Source organism: Indicator indicator, chromosome 13 (genome assembly GCF_027791375.1).
Source record: "Indicator indicator isolate 239-I01 chromosome 13, UM_Iind_1.1, whole genome shotgun sequence".
Lineage (NCBI taxonomy): Eukaryota > Metazoa > Chordata > Aves > Piciformes > Indicatoridae > Indicator > Indicator indicator.
The window spans coordinates 1,140,467-1,160,981 of record NC_072022.1 but is presented as its reverse complement, the minus strand read 5'-3'; the positions used below and the strand labels follow the sequence as shown (position 1 = coordinate 1,160,981).

Genomic DNA, 20,515 nt, shown 5'->3' with positions numbered 1-20,515 from the left:
CTGTATGAAACTGTATGTTTAAATAGAAAAAAAAAATCTAAAAAAAAATTCACATTTGAAAAGAAATTAGGTAATTCCCATTACATACAAGATATTTATTAGAGTATCTTGAAGATTAATATGCACACTTTTGGAAATGTTATTAACTTTAAAATAAAGTGAGAACTTTGTATTTGATCTTTAAAATGGAAAAGGCATGAGTGGTTAAAAAAATATTGTAATGTTTCTCAGCAGTGCTCACTATTAACAATGTTCCATAAAAGGAGGAGACAGGAAATCTACATCTTTGATTTGCATTTACTAAAGATGATGGAAGAAATCTACATACAGATTCCTATATGCAGTTTCAGCACCTGTGAGAGCAGAGTACCATACACAAGCTAAACAAAAAAGTCAACAAACTGGATACTCAGCAATTAAAAGCTATAAAAGAATAGTTTTTTCCCCCTTAAGATGTATTAAGTTGGAACACAAATTAACTCTAAAACTGGAGGAAAAAAAATAAAAGAAGGAGGAGGAGGATGTTTTTATCTTTCTTTTACAAAACATCATCTCTGAAAGCATTAATGATTAAGTTTTGTCTATCTGGGTAAAAGCTGAAACCACTACAACGCTTTCAAGTATTCAACCACAGATTGAGGTAAGATGTACAAATGAAGTATACCTATGCTGTGGGTTATTTCAGAATTTACCTCCATTTTCTGTACTTTATTGATCATTCATATAAAATCATAATGTAAATTATATGTTGGACCTAGGATAAGGCAATTATCTGTTTCCTTTATGACAGTTAGAGGTCAAATCATTAAAATTTTTATACACCATTTCCACTACATTTTCATCTTCCCTCCCACCAAAACTTGTGATTACAAGTCTTTGGATGCAACCAAACCATCTTGCTAGAAAACTGCCACTCTGCGTTCCATCTGAAAATGCACTTGGCACATAAAACAACGAAGTTTAAAAAGGCAAAAGGAAAACAAACTCATTCTGTAGAGTCTGCAGAAAATCTCATGCTGCCAAGGAATGTTGTCTTCAAAGTCCATTCATAGACAGGACTCAAAATTTTTCACAATTAATAAAGAGGAAAGACAAAATCACAGAATAGTAGAGGTTGGAAGGAACCTCTGGAGAACATCTAGTCCAATCCCTCTACCAAACCAGGATCACCTAGGGCAGACCACACAGGAATGTGTCAAGGTAGGTTCTGTAAGTCTCCAAGACAGACACTCCTAACCTCTGTGAGCAGACAACTCCAGTGCTCCCACACCCTCACAGAAAAATTTTTCCTTATGTTCAGGTGGAACTTCCTGTGTTCCAGTTTGTATCCATTGTCCCTCATTCTATCACTGTGCACCAATGAAAAGAGATTGGCTCCATCTTCTTGACATCTGCTCTTAAGGTGTTTGTAAACATTGTTGAGATCCCCTCTCAGCCTTCTCTTCTCCAGGCTAAACAGCCCCAAGTCTCTCAGCCTTTTCTCATGAGAGAGATGTTCAAGTCTCTTAATCATCCACATAGCCCTCTGTTGGACTCTCTCCAGAAGTTGCATGCCCCTCTTGAATTGGGGAGCCCAGAACTGGACACAGTATTCCAGATGTGGTCTCACCGGGGCAGAATAGAGGGGTATGAGAACCTTCCTCAACCTCCTGGCCACACTCTTCTCAATGCACCCCAGAATACCATTGGCCTTCTTGGCCACAAGGGCACATTGCTCTCTTATGGTCAGCTTATTGTCCACCAGGACTACACGGTCCTTTTAGGCAGAGCCACATTCCAGGAGGTCAAACCCTAACCTGTACTGGACCATGGGGTGCATTCTTGCCCAGGTGTAGGACTCTCCAATTGTCCTTGTTGAATTTCACTAGGTTCATCTCTATGCAATTCTCCAGTCTGTCCAGGTCTCCCTGAATGGCAGCATGGTTTTCTGGTGTGTCAGACACTCCTCCCAGTTTTGTGGCATCAGCAAACTTGCTGAGAGTACACAAAGAAGATGTTTAGAACCCCCACAGTATGACAAGTTTCTCCATTCTACTTCGGTGTCTTTTTCCCATCTTCTGCACAGTATCCTGGGTTTTTCCCCTTTCAGACGGCATGTTCAAACTCCCACCCTGCTACTTGCTATCTGATACACAGTACAAAACACAACCAACCCCTCATACCAAGCTCCCCTACAAATTATGACCACATCCGAGCACTTTGCACCTGCACCAAATGGACCATGGGCAGCTCTGCACAAGATGTTGATGTATCACAGAATCACAGATGGTAGAGGTTGGAAGGGACCTCTGAAGATCATCTGGTCCAACCCCTCTGATCAAGCAGGTTCACCCAGAGCAAGATGCCCAAGATCATGTCCAGGCAGGTTTTGAGTATCTCCAGAGAAGGAGAAGTAGTAGGAAATGAAAATACCAACCACCGCCTATTCCAAGCTCTTTGGCAATCTGCCAAAAAAAAAACGTTTACTATGAGTATGGCTTCAGGTACACAAAACTCTGTCTGTAATGTCTGCAATCCAAAAAGAGGACTGTCTGCTTTTTCAGATTGCAAGACATGCACAGGGCCTTCTGAAAGCAATCGTACTCTCTGTAAATTAAATCTTCCAAGTCTCTGTGCCTGCGAACCAAGCTGCAATTCGTCACTGAAGAAGTATTATTATAACTGGACCAAAAGATAGGCAAAATATATGAGGACATCATCTTATGAAGAAAGACATCTTTTCTATAACCCAAGATAGACATTTGTTTGGGGGGAAGTGAGTGGAAAGCAGCATGTGTAGAAGGAATACAGTACAATGGTATTTCCAATGTTCAGATGGCTTCTGACTTAAAATACTTAGAAAATGTCACTGATCCAAAAATAACACATAAGAGAACTATGAAAGAGAAAATAAACAAACAAAACACCACAAAACAAGTAAGCAAAAAAAAAAAAAAAACCCACAAGTGAATATTAGGTGCTTTAACTACTAACACCAGGGTGGAGTCAATATTGTTTAGCTGATTTAACTGCCAATTTCTAAACTTTCCAAAGGGTTCAGAATTGGTTTATGAATGCAAATGTTTTCTTTCTTTATAAAGCAGCACAATGTATTTATTTATTTTCCGTTTAAATTGGTTTATGAATGCAAATGTTTTATTTCTTTATAAAGCAGCACAATGTATTTATTTATTTTCCGTTTAAATGTACTGATAATATGTTCTCTTATCTCTATCTCAAACAGGTTGCTGCTTCTAGTTAAACTGACAGAAAATTTAGGCTTTCTAACCACTTGTTCCACTTGTAAGTTCTTTCATCTGCAAACCTCAGTGATCTTCGTCTCAGGCTGTTGGAATCCTGTCTAAGTTTGAAAGGTCTTCTCCTAAAACCCAACCAAACTGAGGATGTTTAGGGAGCTTCTTAAGAATACAAGAGAGTGAATCTCATGCTTTATGTAGTCTGCATTACAAAAAACAAGCCCTTAACTTGTCAGCAAAGAGAATGCTCCTAATGCCCTATTTGGAGGATACTGCATAACAGAAATATCTTAATGATGCAGGTGACATCTGCAAAGCACAATCACTACGGTTGAAAAATCCTCCTCCCCTGATCCGGAAGTCATTGTTTTGGCAGTCCCCCCATCCCTGGGGTGATAACTTTGCTAGGTAAATGTATGGTCAGCAAGGTCCTGAGTTCTAGCTTATAGTTTGAGATATTTCCGATAAAAGACTACAGAAAAATAGAATTTGTCCTTTGATAAAATCCAGTGGCCTTTTCTCTGGACAGTTTTCACACCTCTGGGCTTTGGATAAAGAAGTAAAAACTTTAAAGAAAAGCAAGAGCTCAGAGAGAGTTTTTTGATTCACAGCTGTGTCTTCTGCCATGTTCACGCTCATATGATCAAGGTAGACATTTTGAAAACTCACACTCTTAACAGAATTACTGAAACACCATAGTTATATTCCAGGATTACTTTTAGATAGATAAATTTAAATCAAAATGCTTTATGAGCTGATTTTGCATAAAACAATAACGTGAAATTCCTGCCCCAATTATGGCAATGTGAGTTTTGATACTAAGTTGAGTTAAAGCAGAAATTATATGATTTATAAGATGTGATTACGAGACATGAACTCTTTGGAGAACATTTTAACTAAAGAATACATTAAAATCAGTGCATCTTAGCACCATTAGATTATCAGTAGAGATCCTACAGCTAGGTTGGCATTGGTTCGAGCAATAAAAGCCTATCGTGCACAAAATAGACTGCACAAGAAAGCCTCCTGCCTTGGGCACGTTTTCTGGCCCTCAAGAGAAGTCCTTTCAATAATGGCAATTCCCATCATCAAAATCTGTGTATACATGAAAAAAAATGGAGAACTCCTTTGTTAGTAGCTCATTCTTACTACAAACTTATTTGATCAAAAGCATCAAGTAACTTGTCTAACAGATTCAATAATACTAAGAAATAATCTATTGGCTATTTCCAAAGTAAAATAACATATGCAGCATTTATGTTTTGCTTAAAAGTTTATGTAGCTATAAATGTGCTCATTTCTCTTGTAGAAACTGAGGTTTTGAGTGAAGAGATATTACTTCTAACACCCACCAAATCAATATTAAACAAGAACTACTAAAGGCTTTAGTCAACCCAAATCTGTACTGTTCAGAAAAAAAATAAAATCTAGCAACAAATTTTGTAACACTCTACCTACAATATCAATATATAAAACTTTCTGAAAAGGATAGTTAGAATTTACACATGCATATAAGACTAAATTGTTACACTTTGCTTTTTTTGTTTGGACTGAAAGTTGTTCAGAATATGGACTTATTTAGTACAGCATGAAGCTAGTCCTTATTCTTTATATACAATGAAGTGTCCTTTGAAAAGTTTTGTCAGATGATAGTGTATGTACAGGGATTCCAACACAACTGTTTCATGGACTAGATATCAATATCTTGTAAATAATCCAAACATATACAGCAATGATGAGGAATGTATAGCTCACCAGTAAACATCTTTATCTAGACAGTGTGTTGCCACAGGAAACAAAAAGATAAATTAAATGATTATGCAAAAGCTAGAGTAATCCCCTAATAGCACCAAAGACAGACCTTACTGAAGAGTTACAAATCTGCAGGGTGCCCTGTTTAACTAAAGAACAAGTTCTCATGTTTAATGCCTCTCTGCCTGAAATATGAAATCCAGGGAAATCCAATTGCTGGCATTTCTTCCTATGAATGGCTTCAATTATGACATCTCCAAAATGAACACTGAATCATTCCAGAGCACTAGACCTTTGAACATTCGTTGAGAAGATTTTCAAAGGTATTAGTTTCTCAGCACCTTACCACTCAGGTTTTTCTTTGTAAACACAACATTAAGTTGAAGTTTTAAAAATGGCAATTATGTCTCTGAAACCTAAGCAATGCTCTACAGCTGAGAATGGAATTTTGAAAAATTTAAAGTTAAAACCCATATTAGAATATGAGACTAAAATAGATTAAAAAAAAAGAAACTGTAACTTTTATAAAATTTTGTGCCTCAAGTTTTGATAGCACAGACTCATGTGTTATCACAAATTTAATCACTCTGAAATTCCATGAGCCTATAAACAAGACCACATATTTGAAAATCTTGAGAAATGAGCTAAATCCCAAAGCCACATATTTAAAAATAGTAGTACTTCATGGGGGGGTTTAAATAGAAGAGAGTTCTGATGTTAATCTTTCCATTATTTGCTCAAAATTACAGATTTCCATACAGCAGGGGCTGAAGAATATTCCAGTGGAGAGTGAGTATGCAGAGGACAGGTATTGCTTCAAATTATCCATCTTTTACTTAATCCTGAGATGGGGCCCTAGGCTATCATAAAAGAGGCCAGCAACCTTCTTTATAATGGCCACTACTCTTTCCAAGTTAGCCATGTTGGTTTTGACGCAGTGATTGCATTATCAAAAAGAGGTGCTTCATTCCCTGATGAAAACTAAGAGAAGGGAGAAAAAGTGCATGAAGAGCACAAGAAGTTGAGAGATACTGATAAACTCTAGATATGTTTGTGTAAGCAAAGTCTTGCGAAGCTTGGAGATTAGGGAAAAACGTGACCATGCATACTAAAATAGAATTGAGGAGTATAAGAAAACTTTACAGTATATATCCTCTGGATGTGTTGCACCATTTTAGGGTTATGGTTAAGCCACAAATGGACTCCACGTGTCAGAATCACTGTTAAACTGCAATAAATATATACATAAGATGGCACACACCTGCTATATACAAATCACAGAGTTTTACATTAGGACATTCTGTCTAAAATTCATGTATCAAAATCCACAGATTAAGCAATTAAGTATAAAAATAACTATCAATAGTGTGGGCAGAAGTGCACTACAGAGAAACACAGAATAGAGAAAGTTTGCAAATATTTGCATATTTTGTGTTCAGATGTCTCTTGAATTGAAATGTACTTCTAAATAAATGTTACCTGACTGTCCAATCCACACCCCAAACTTCTCTCCATAGTATGTCTTAAAATACTGGCATTTATTACATGACCCTATATATTAATAAAATACTGATTACATACCCTTGACTACCATAAATGCATGATGCACTATTGACTACCATAAATGCACTAGATGGTAATTGATGACATTGACTCAATCACAGCACAGCAGGAATGTAGTAAATAATGCACAGGAAGGAGGATAAAAATAATAAGGGGGTGTCTTCTAGTCCGGTATCACTACCGCAGGGTTGTATCTATGACGATAGTATTTGTTATAGATTGTCTATTATCTCCTAAAGAGCAGCAGCCTATTGGGACAGAGTCCAACTCCTTTTCACTTTTTTACAATGCTTATTGGTTTGAAGTCCTTGACCAAAGCTTCTACACATTTAAAAACAAATAATAATCTGTCTCCCTGCCCAAAATCAATAGGAATGTGGGTGTTATAGAAGTTATAATAGTTAGGATGTGTTTCAGCTCTCCAAGACAGAAGAATGTACATAATTATGTGGGCTATATAATCAGCATGTCAAGCATAAAGACATCCTGCTTCTCTAACAATACTGCACTTTTCAGCCATATTCTAGGTATACTTCAATGTTTTCTAGTTCATTTATTTTCTTTTAAAAGCTTTGTTTAGACCTAGGAATGGCCTGAAATAAATAGATTTTAAAGCTTTGAGACTGATTCTGCTCATAAGCAGCTCTGACTTTATGGTACAATATTTAATTGTCCTTTATGCTCCTCCTCATTATCAGTGCACTCTTTATCCTCTTCCATGGCAATCTTCTTTCTCTCAGTATATTTTCTACTGATTTACACCTAAAGTTATCACTCAGTCTACTTAAATGGTTTATTCATTCCTCAGAAATCTCACCTCTCTTCTGCATTTCAACCTGAAAACAACCTCTTTTTTTTTTTCTCTTCTTCCCCCTCAACATCCTTAGTGTATCCTAAATTCACTGTGATTTGAAATGCATCAGTCATACAAATTAGGATGCCAACAGCCTAGTTTTAAAATACAATGGATACATTAGCAAATACTCCCACCTCATATCCACATTTATGTAGAGAATATATTTTGAATACAGATGGTGCTCAAATGGAAAACATGTCAGACATTGCCTCTATTAGGAGTCCGAATTACCAAGGAATGAGCTTTGTTTTGGTCAGAACCAGACCACAACACTGCACAAACAAAAACCAGATTCCTGTCACTGCATGGCTCCAACTACAGCAGCAAGAGGCTTTTTAGACCTCAGCCTCTTTAGGAACAACAGTAGCCTATCAAATTCCACAATGATTTAAGACAGCTTTCCAGAAGTACTCCAAGTAACCTCCCCTTATAATTGTCTCTTTCACTTTACCCTGATCACATAAATATGTGTGGAAGAATATACAAAAGACACAAAAGAAACCTAAAGATGACTTGAATGTATGGGTTACCTTTTTTTACTCTCTCTGTTATTCAGCACAACTGAAGTAAGCACTCTGGGCTCTGCATAGCCTTTCAGATACAAATATAAATGCTACTCAAAGGTTTCTTTTGGTTTTCCTCCTTCAGAAATGATTAGTTCCTATCCGTGTTTCTGCCCCACTCAAACAATGTCAAAATGCTTTTAGACTTGTGGCTCAGTGTACAAGAGACGTCACAGCAAAGAGAAACCTATGGCACGATGAATTAATTTTCCTGACTGTATAAAACCGCATATAAAATCATTAAAAACCACAGAAAGTCTGTAATGGTGTCACAGATGGGAGACAACAAAGCCAGCAGGTTCCATTTCACTGCTATGGGATGGAATGTTTCACACACTTCATGACAACCAAGCAACATCTGCTACAGTGATTCCTATTTTGCTCTTCCCAGCAACAGACATTAAGATTAAGCACCCTCTCCTTTTCTAGCACAGCCCACTGCTTGTCAGGTGATACACGTTCTGGCAACAGGATGAGAATCACATGTGGCCCATGAGTTACGGGCCAGTCACTAGGTCTGGTGGTGGAACTACAGCAAGTGAAAGCAAAATAAAACAATGATGGAAAACTGCTGTTTTGAATCTTGATGTAAAGCATCATATTGTGTTACTGTGCTATGAGGACTACTAAGAAGACAAACACAAGTAACATAATCAATGGTTAGAGAGCCAGGCCATCAGCCCTCAGGCACCACGATCCCTTTGTATTCATGTTGTTTAGAAGCTGACAACTGGGCTGTATTTCACTATCATAAACAAAATACATGTCTCAGAGAAAACAAATGATTTTGAGAAACTAAAAGACTGGATGCAATCAATACTTCTTTTTCTCCCCAAAAGGTATTACACAATACTAGAATAAAGAATTGCTCAGAACATGTTGCTTGACATGAGTGCTTGCATTAGGTATTCTTGGTCTACACATTCGTTCAGCATTCATTTCTGATCTTAAAATTAGCTAAGCTTCGATTCTTTACCTAGCAATATCCCTTGATAATTATGCAGATAATTTCTGAATTACTGCTACTTGCTGTAAAGAGTTTTCATAGCTTTGGTCAGTGTAGAAAAACTTGTAAAATGGAAGACAGAATGATGGAAGAAAAAGGACATTGCATCTTTTCCACATCTGAGGGGTTTTTACATAATTGGTGAAGTCTCATACCTTAGTACCAAATACTGTTTTTCCCAGTTTCATCACTTTGTCCTTAATTATCCACTACTTCAATGAATTGTTAATAATTAAGATTGATTTTGACCCATGACAGTCCTACAGTGTTGCACACTTTATTGCAAATTTCACTTCATGGCTTTTTTTGCAAAAGGTATGGAACACTGAATGATAATTATATATTTTACAGTTCATTCAGTTCAAACTGATCATTTGATATTCATTATTCCAGTGACAGACACGTCCCATCAGTTTTACCCCTCGTTATGCACGTAATATCTGCATCTGAGCAAGCAACAGAATTTTGAAAGGAGACTTCAGCCAAGATTCCATTTGAAGGAAAAAAAAAAAAAAAAAAAAACAACGTTGCCAGCTTCTCTCATTACCTTAACTTTAGTGACTACTGTCAAAGGAACAGTTGACTAAAATCACATTTCTGATATTTTTTACAACTTGGTTTGAAACATAAGTTTGGGCATAAAAATACGCAACCATATATATATATATACATATATATATAATTCCTATGAAATCTGAAGTAAAGGTTAAAGCTCCTGGACATACTTTCAAGAAATAAGGCTTCACTTCAATTTTTCCTAATATTTCAGATTGGATAGATTTCACAACACAAAATATTAACTTTTGGTATTCAAAAGGTTGCCCTGGTAATAGCCAATGATTACTTGAAAAGGCAGTTAACATAAAGGAGGACTTTTTTCCTAGGCTAACTAAAGCAACAACCTCACACTTTTTCTACATATCAATTTCAAGTAAGCACTCTCTAGATACTCTTCTGATGTTCCTTTCCTCAGAAATAATTCCTAGTAATCAGAATCTTTCATCCATTGATTGCATGCTAAACGACATAGTCAAAGGACACTCTGACCTCACAAAATGTGAATTCTTAATAGAGAAGTGATCTGATCATCTTGCTCCAAAATGGGAGGTTATAAAAAATATGACATATTAAATACGAGATACACTAAACAAGTGAGTACAGTTGAAAGGCAAGGACACATAAAAAGCCATACCAGAAAATATACCTCAATACAAACCAAGAAAGGATGAAATTAAGCTTTCTGATAACCGCAACAGAACCACATCAATGATTGAGCGAATATGCTGGGTAATAATAAAAGGGAAACAATTATGACAATCTATTAACTCACCAGCTTTATTAGAGCCTCCTTTATTAGTTAATGCAAAACAGGCAGGTTATGGCAAAGCTAAACTGGTGGGCACTCACCAGATCACTCAGGCTTTCCTGACAGGAGTCAAGAACTCTATGGAACAAATAAGCTCGAATGCCTGCAGCTACATAAATGCAAAAGTGACATAATATCACAAAAGGTAAGGCATCAAAATATTTTTCAAGGGTCAACACTGAAGTTGTTTCAGTGCCTTATTTGGAGATGATGTTTCTTGAAGGGACAAGAAAAGGGATGAAGCAAAACACAGTTTTCAACTTTATTTATTTGCATTTTGCACATAAATCGAAGTCCTAAAGACCTCACCCTACACAGAACAACCCACTGTGCAAAGGCAGAAGGGTCTAAATATCTCATGTCTTGAGATGAATAATCCAATGTTTACAAGTTTTGTGTGAACTAGCAACTTACATGTACCTATCCAGAATCTGTGGATAAAAAAAGGCCCAAATATATCTAACTCCAAGTTTTTGATGACTTTGAAACATCATTAGTTCAAAATCCATGCACAGTAACCTGACAATGACATTTACAAACAATAAAATTGTTATACATAAAAATATAACAAGAAGCAGCAGAGCTAATTGAATGTTTGTATCAAGCTTGAGAACCCAGGAAAGTGCCTTTAGCTACAAAAATGCAGACATGATACCACATAATCATGTAAACACACATTTAACAAGGCTGTTGCAGGGATTTGGCAATTTGCTTTGTTTATATCAGCACATCTTCAAGACTGCTCATCAACCTTTACTGTTATAGCAGAGATGAAAAAGAAAACAAGCAGAAAATCAGAACAGCTAAAAAGGAACACATTCTGAAGCAGTCCATGCTTCCTAAAGCAAATAGATTTAAAGAAGAAGAAAAAATATTTTACAAAATTTGTATCAGTAACAGAATCTAAAAGGTCAATTAGCTTCCTGTTTAAAGCAACTGATGTCACCCTGCCTGGCAAAGGTCAAAGGACTGCTATGGTTCAGCGAGGAGGTACAACCAGGGACCACTTATATTTGACTAATCTCATATAGCAGTAGTGCAAAAACACAAAGGAGAAAAAAACCTGCTGTTAAAAGGGCAATGCAATCTAGAGCATGACAAACCATCAAAACTATCTTCTTTTTCATATCAAAATCTGGAGTGCCAATGATGCCAACATCAATCTACCAACAGCAGCAGTAGCTCAAGGTTCCCTGTCCCCCTTCTGGGTTTGATCCAAGCTTGGAAAATAAACTTCTGGGATCTCATGTATGTAAGCTCTTACAGGAGCTCTGCAGGAGCAAGGCTTGTTGCCTCTTGCAGATACACATCAGACAAGATTATTCAAATGCATCAAATGTGCTCATACATTTTAACAAGATGCAGATGACAGAGGGAAATGATGACAAGCAAGCTGCCCTAACAAATGCTGCACATATTTTCAACAATCTTACCACTGATACTACACAGCACATTTGCATAACAAAGTAGTAAAAACACATGAGCCTTGTGTTTATATCCTGGTGAGGGGGAATGAAGAAAAGAAAAAAAGTCACTGAATCTGCTAAGTATGGCCCTTGTTTGTTAAACACTAACATAAAGAAGAGACGTATTAACAGAAGAATCTTTCTCCTACCTCACACAAGCAAGAATTCTTCCTTTCACCACTCCACTAAAAGTGAAGAAGATAGAAAACACTAAGATAACTGTGCAGATGCCATTCCTAATGAAGTAAGATTTGGTAAAAGCCCAGAAGTTTAAACAACTGATTCAAAGGTGACAACCTGCCATAACTGGAGGGTGGAAGTTCTTGTGCCCTGCCTTTTGCCCCAGTCTTTTGACAAGCATGGACTTCACGTTTACTTGTGAATGAGACCTTGAACTACTTCAAACTTTCAACTTAGTGCATCAAGTTCAGCAAAACTCCCCATATCAGCTGCTTTCTACATCCTTTCCCTTGACCATCATTACTCTTTAGGGTTTATTAACATTTTGCAGTCTAGGATAGGGGTAAGAGTCATGGTGATTGTGGGTTTTTTTTTTTTTCTCTATAGAACAAAATTGTTTTGGTTGGTTTTGTTTGTTTGTTAAGCACTATTCACAGGAATAGATCCTGTTCACATACCTTAACAGGGTGGGTTGCAAGCAGAAGCACTTTTAGCAGCCTCTATTCTTTCAGCCACTATGATCTCTAATCTTTAAGGAAGCAGTTGAGCATGTAAAAAATAAGCGCTAAGGTCACATGTGGTACACCTGCAGGGAAAGCACTGCAAGAGGAATGTTACCCTCTTTTGTAACATTGTAAGGTGAGGCTTCCGTATAATTGTGCAGGTGCCATGGTGCAGAAGTAGTGCCTTTTTGGTGAAGATACTCACAAGCCACCTGCAAAATCTGAAAACAGAGACTCTGAGCAACAAAGCTGGTTATTTTTGCTGCACAGTGGTGCCACTGACTGAAGGACACTGTCAAAGAAATGAGCTTAAAGGAAGAAAATGCATGTCACATCAAATCAATTATAAACATTGGATTTAAAAATGGGGGAAAACACACACAAGAAAAAAAAAAAGACTTATCTGTGAAAATTACTCAAGGCATTTTTTTTTTTTAAATCAGTTATATTTTAGAGAGAAATGTTTTGGCCAAGTTCATTACTGTTTCTTTTCTACCAGAAGCAGGAAAATTTCCCAGACACTTGAAACCAATGTACTGCCAAAAGTTTCACTGGCACAGTGCTCCTGAAACTGTTATATCAGCGTCACTGCCCAAAGACAAGGAAAGCTCCAAAGTAGTGAATGCAATCTTCCTACACCCCTGAATTTCCCTTGCAATGATATCTGTTAGAAAGATGATTCCATTCGGAAGATGTAACAAATATCTGGGGAATGCAGCAGATTCAGAAAGCTTCTGTGCGAGAAACAGTGTCTCAGATTCCACATCCCATCTATATCAGAGCAATCAGAAATAGTATCAGAGACTTCAGTGAGATGGCTCTAGTTTCATGCCAGTACACCAGCCTAAGTAATGCTTTCAGACAGCTAGATTAAACAAAAATCTTTGTTGGATTAATCTCAGTAAGACCCCAAGACCATGTTTAAATTAATTTGAAAACTCAATTTGTTTTCCTCCAGCTTCTGTTACTACTTTTGGCTTTATTGTAAGGTCAATTTACACTGTTTGCAAGAAAAACTTTGATGAGGAACAGTCCACAGGAACTCTCCCCCCAGGAGCCCAGTTTCTGCTGTATGCTTTCAAAGCAGATTGTTATCTTGTTCCACATACATTCTACAGACTGAGAAGGATCATTGGTTCACCTGGTTCCTCCTCAGAAGAGACAAGAATCAGAAATCAGGTATCCTCATTTAAATTTATTTTTTAACTTTTACAGGCCTTTCCTCTGGTAGCTAGGCAAACATTGCACACATCTCTAGTAAGAATGCAAAAGGAAACAGTAACAATGACTTCTCAGAACTCAGCACTAAATATATTACAGTAATTCTTTTAGTCCTTGGACATGAAATCATTAGGTATGGGCTATTACTTACATTATCACTGCATTACTAGATCATTATGAAAAATAGAAGTTCTAATCAGGATGCACATTTATGAAGTGCAGTGGCTTGAAACTACCCCCTAAGCATGGCACTAACGAAATGAGCAACTGGGTTTTTTTGTGAACTAAACAAGGTTAAAGTAAAAATCATTTTTACACCAGAGATTATGACTGATGGCACATGGCTGAGACAGCACTCAGATCCAGAGAACATCAAAAGCATTCACAATGTCATTCAGAGCAGAACGTTTTGCCAGCAGAGAGTCTAGCACACAGAAAAATGCTAGTACCACAATGAATCTCACAGGACTGATTATATGGTGCACAGCCACGATGAGCTTTGTAATTCATCAGCATTTATGCAAAGCAATTAGATAGCAAGTGAAAAAATATAGTAAAATTCAGGGATCAGAGTTGGAGTTTTGTCACTTGTATATTTTTTTCTATTGCCTGTTTAACTTTTTGATGGTAGAGACAGCAGATTTTTTCCCTATACATGTGTCAGTGATTACATTCCTTTATCCTTAACTGTTTCTGATATTGATCATCATATACTTTTTTGCTTTTATATTTTTTACATCAATATTTTAATGTCTTCTTTATATTGGTTTTGGTTTGATTTTACACAATGATCACAATGTATCAACACAAATTTCTCCTCTGCAAGGGATAGTGCACATTCAGGTTCCAGTATATTCAGGGCTGCACCAAAACCCAAAAATGGATGGGCAGTAGTCATGAGCATATTTGTACACTTTTAAAATGTTTTTTACCAACCTTCATCTGGAACAGCAGTTACTACAAAGGACCATATGCAGAGAGAACAGACCTTTTATGAATTAATATGTGTCTAAATGATGATTATTAAGAGCATATTGCAACCTTCTGATACATACACAATTCACAACAATCAAAAGAAATTACTTGAGCTGTAACTGAATTAATGAATGCTGCAAATCCATCCCAATGGAAAGTCAAACCTTTGCCATCAGTTTGACTTTGCAATAAAATCTCAGGTAATAATGGCATTACTTAAGCCTCATTAGAGAAGCAGTAACCACAAGGAAAGATGTCTCTAAACTACCTCCCAGTTTCCACAGTTCCAGTAACTGACAGTCCTAGTATGGACTCTAAACCTGCAGAACAAGGAGATACACTCTAAGCTGAACAGAAACAAGCATACAACTGACCAGACCAAATGCTTCTACCTGATGTGGTTTTGACAATAGAATAAAGTTTGTCAGCCCAGCCCTGAAACAAGAGTGTGTTCTTACTGTGGCCTCAGATTTCACCTATTTCTGTGTTTTCAAATGAGTACAATATGAACAACAAAAAGATATTTGTAAGAAAAGAAAACCTCAGATGCCTCACAGCCCACAGCTATCACAGCTCACAGAGGCAACCACCTGCCTGGGTTTGGATTTTTTTTAAAGCTCTTTTATCACATAGAGGTGTTCTCAAAGCTCTTAACTACATCTGTCCAATGCAATATGAAAAATTGATTGTTTATATTTAAGTAGCATGATACAAGTATTTTGAATGAAAATAATTCAAGCTTCAACATCAGAAATTCCACTTACAAAGCGAACTTCAAAGAACCAGCACCATTCCTTCCAACATTGCTTTCCTCATGTGCCCCACTTTCAAGTCTCACATTTAACCTCTAAAGAAACACATCCCAAAGCAGCATTTGTTGTATAACAAAAAAACAAACCAAGCCAAAACAAACAAAAACTTAAAATGAATCCATCACATTACTGTTTAGGCATGCTGCTAGGAGCTTCAGAGCCATAAAACTTCACCTTAATGGGCACAAACCAGAATGCAGTTACTTACTGGTAAATGACACTCCTCGTCCTCATCACTTTCAGCAGAGCACTGAACGCTCCCCAGAGGAGTGACTCTTTCTCCTTTTCTCTCTCTCAATTTAGACTTCTCTTTCTCCAAAAATACTTTGCAGGTGCATCCATTCTAATCTCCAAAGAAGCTGAATATTGGGGTTTTTTATTAACAATAAATATTAGGGGGTTTATTGACAATAAATGAAAGAACACATTGGGGTGGCCAGGTGCTGGTGGTGGAGCTGCAGGGCTGCCTCTGTGACGAGCAGTCAGGGGTGCCCTGAGCCAGACGCAGCCAGTTCCAGCCGGTTCTGCAGCAGCGCCCCCTCTACAGGGCGCAGCCAAACCCCCCAGAGGAGATAGGGCCCTGAAGAAGTCTGTTTAGGAAGGGGCTAAGGGTCGCCTGGCATCAAGAGATGAGCAACAGTGTGAGAACCAGTCCTGTGGGCAGCAGGGTGGGAGCAGGAGAAGTTGTTTGCCAGCACCCAAAAGACACTCCCTAGTGCCCCCCTGGAAGACCAGGCTGGAACAGGTATTTCCCTGCAGGCCATGAAGAAAACCACACCAGACCAGATGTCCATGGTATATGCTATAGAGCACCCCACAGATCCAGTCAGGTGGATGCTCCCTGAAGGAATGAGAGGACGAAGCAGGTTTATGCTGAAGAACTGAAGTCTGGGGAGGAGCCCACACTGGAGCAGGGAAAAAAACATGAAGAGGAAAGAGCAGAGGAGAGGAACTGTGGGAGACTAATTGTTAGAGAGTGATCATGGCTCCCCATTTCAGCCCAACCCAGCACCACCTGTGCAGCTGAGGGTATGGGCCAATATAGAGGACTCAGAAACGATAGAGTTGAGTTGAACCTGGGAAATGGAAGGCAGGTATAGTTTTGTCTTTGTTTCTTACTCTTCAAATCTATTTCAATTGTTAATAAATTGAATTTTTTTTTTCAAAGTCAAGTCTGGTTTGCCTGAAAGTTAATTAAAGTGATCTCCCTGTCTTTCACACAATCACAGGTAACACTTGGTTGGAAGAGACCTCAAAAAGATCATCCAGTCCAATCCATGACCAAGCACTGAAGGGTCAGCACTAAACCACATCCCTAAGTGCCAGGTCCACATGCTGCTTAAACACCCCCAGAGATGGTGCCTCCACCACTGCCCTGGGCAGACCATTCCAATGTTTGATAACCCTCTCTGAAGAAGTATTTCCTAACCTGAACCTCCCTTGGCACAGCTTATAACCATTTCCTCCAGTCCTGTCACTTGACACCAAGAAGACACTGGCTCCCTCCTCACCCCAATCTCCATTCAGGTAGCTGTAGAGAGCGATGAGATCTCCACCCTCAGCCCCCTTTTCTACAGACTGAACAACCCCAGCCCCCTCAGGCGCTCCACATAGGCCATGTGCTCCAGGCCCTTCATGAGACGCATTGCCCTTCTCTGGACATGCTTCAGCACCTCTATGTCCTTTATCTCAACTCATGGCCTGTTTTTCTTATTTTCTTCCTCTGTCCTGCTGAGGACAGGGAACGAGAGAGCAGCTGGATGGGCATCTGGCAGCCAGCAAAGATAAATCCACCGCAGGAACAAACACCAGAAACAGAGTGAACCTGAAGTCTGCCACCTGATTGTCCTCAATACTGAGATATTCCCCTAGTATCCAAAACATCCAGCTTAGTTGTGAGAAGACACTAGACTGTTTCCCCTAAGTGCTGCAGAAAGCAGACTGCCTTTAAATATGCTCAACCTGCAAATTTTGATTTTATGTCCCTTATTCCAGTTTCAGAATGGATTGGCTTCAGAGAAGCTTCTTTCTTAATACTTCCAAAACTTCTGCTAAGATTAGGACCATGAAATCTGTATTTTAAAATGGCATTAAAATTAGCTTCAGGTAGGTGTTCCTCTTAGGTTCAGGAGAAATATATAGAAAATATCTACAAAGTGCAAAATGTGATACTGGTTTTCAGATTTTACTGACAGCATCGAACCTGTGTGTGTCCCTGCCCAGCCCTAGTAGCAGTGACACCACGTGTTTGCGTACACAAAGAACACAGAGAAAATTAAATTTAATTTAAAAATTAATTAAAAAATAAACTGCTATTCTGAGAGTTTAAAACAAGCACATTGCAGATATAAAACTATTTTTAACACTCTTTTTTCTCTGTACAGCCACCTTATTTGAATACAAGCATATTGTCCTTGTTCTATTGCTTGAAGACAGAACATAACGGCTTTGAGGCTGTTTGCAGTTCTTGCTATTCTCAATGCTTTGGCATATCTCCTCAGATCTCTATAACTTAAAAATTAAGTTTGTATCTTTTATCATAATGAAGACAGGATTCTGAACAACATTTCTAGGTGTGCACTCAGTAGGCTTCAAATACTGCTTTAAAATTATTTTATTCAGACACTGTATTTTTACAGCTTTTATTTGTCACCATGATTTTGTTTCTTTAAGTAGAATAATTTCCTTTATTTACATACAGGTGTTAAAAAAATGAGCTTTTTAAAAAATAGGGGTACAAAATCAGTCAGGTTCATAAGACCTGTAAGCCCCAATTACATGCATATTAAAACACATGGTGTCTTTTTTTTTTTTTTTTGGTATGTTAAGCAACACCAAAAACTAACACTGGCATAATGTTCTTTTTTTTTTGAGATATTTAAGATTAAAAAGTATTGAGAATAGACTTGTCCACTCAATTTTTTACAAAAGAAAATAGGTAGAGATGTGTCACAAAGGAGGAAAATACCTATTAAGCTGTCAGTTATGACATCATTTAATAATGTGTAGCAACTGCAAGCTCATAAACTGACAGGTAACACAAAGACATGTCACAGAAGTGAAAGATAGAATAGTAATTAACATGGTATAAAAGAACTTGGAGCTCAAAATGAGGAGAGGGATCAAATCCCTTATAAAATTAATATGTACATTAGTATAGATGGTACGGATGTGTAATGGACTAAACTACAAAGGATGGTGGATTATTTTGTAACCATTGCTTTGCTACTAGACAAAGAATCTGACCACTCATTTTTTGCCAAGGCAAAGACTTGCCTTTGGGTTTCTTAGGCTACTTACTACAGCAGATGGTGTTATCTTCATCCCCTCTGCAGCTAGAAAACAGAGGAACTAGACAGATGCTCCAAGTATTCCATTTTCTCCTGAAGAAGCCCAGCCATATTCCTCCATGGAAAAGAAAAATGTTTCTGTATAGCAGAAGACTTATGTATTACCATTGCTGTCTGAGAGCATGAGCCCTTTATTTTCCCCTAGATCTGGCTTTGAGGTGGAGGAATTAAAGTAAACTCTTTTTCATGTGCAAAATCAGTTTTGCATATGAAAATGCCATAATCAAATACAAGCCACAGCAGCTGTCTCTGCTTTCCAAACTAACATGAAGATTATGCAATAACACAAGTATACAAACACTATTATCTTTATTAACCTTATTATAATAACACTTTTCAAATGTATGAATGACAGAAATAAAAACAATAACTTGCCTTTGCAGGGATTTTTCCACTGAAGTTAAGAGGCAAGAATAATGGTCTGTCACTGTTAAGTTTCATCAGCCCCTAAGCCATATCTTTCACCAGAAAATGTAATTGAGGTAGAATGAAATGTTGAACTGACAAAAAGATCTGACATCCCTTTTTTAAGAGAGAAAATAATTCAGCTGGAGGAAAAGATGACCACAGCATTTACTTTCTACTGAAATTACTGTAACAGATCCACTCAATTTAAATTATTAACAATGGCATTTTAAAATCTTGGTTTGATGCCTTTTTTTTTTTTCCAGTTTAAAACTAATAGTTTGAAAATTAGCTCCACGCTAGCTTGAGTAATAGTGAAACAACAGGACAATTCCCATCTCTGCTAAACATTGCTAACTACCCTGACAAAACTGTAGTACTTAGGGGCAGTAAGAGGAATATCTAATCTTATCTAGGTTTTATACAAGTTGGTTTAGTTACAGTTAATAAAATGGTTGCATGTTTAAAAATTGTTTGCTAAAGAGTATAGAAAACACTATAGAGTCTTTAATAACACAGCCTAGAGTCTTTAATATGAGTTAACTTGATATGATTTATGGGCACACATCTGTAGATTTCCAACATAGTAAAACAGATGAAATTTGCTGGATTGGAATCTGCGTAGATTATCTGCCATGCAAAGTGCCAAACTGCCAACTGCAGAAGATAAGCCTGTCAGAAGCAGCAAGAGCAGATACAGAAACATCATGTGTAATCCTTCATACTGGTTACTCTTTTGGCTAGGTATTTTTTTGCTTTGTTTTTATCAAAAAGGCTGCATGAAGTACACTGGAAGAACTTTTCAAATGGAGAAGAAATGGGCACACAAAACCAGAGGCAGTGAGTATGTATTTCAAGTTGCAGGCAGAATCCTGGGAAAAAAAACAAACAAACAATAACAAAAAAAAAAAAAAAAAACCAACCAACCCACCCCACAAACAAACAAAACACAACAACAAACCCCCCAAAACCAAACACCAAACTAAAAAATAATAAGCCTTCTTCATCATCTTCATCTGCTAAGTTATGGTGAATCACACCACACACCTGCAACTGGCAAATAGCATATAAAAAACCTCAAAGAGTTGGTTGCCAGAAATTAACACTCCCTATGTGGTCTATGCCATAGTTACTTCTGTTCTCTCCAACGCATCAGATGAGTTGCTCTGATCATGTCATGCTAGAAGTGATTTTAGTGATGTGCTGATATAAAAGATGACCATAACCACTTTAAATCTATGTTCATGTTCTAGGATAGTAG

General features: G+C 37.6%; 1 protein-coding gene across 1 annotated transcript in view; it reads right to left on the bottom strand.

Moving 5' to 3' along the window:
* The window catches only part of CLSTN2 (calsyntenin 2), a 216,624-nt gene extending 212,761 nt beyond the window's left edge, over window positions 1-3,863 (bottom strand). The window contains exons 1-3 of the mRNA XM_054386167.1: window positions 3,775-3,863; window positions 1,797-1,974; window positions 329-380 (exon numbers count right to left, since the gene is read on the bottom strand). Of these exons, the coding sequence (XP_054242142.1) occupies window positions 329-380; window positions 1,797-1,974; window positions 3,775-3,863 (319 nt within the window). The remainder of the gene's footprint in view (window positions 1-328; window positions 381-1,796; window positions 1,975-3,774) is intronic.
* Between the last annotated feature and the right edge of the window lie 16,652 nt (window positions 3,864-20,515).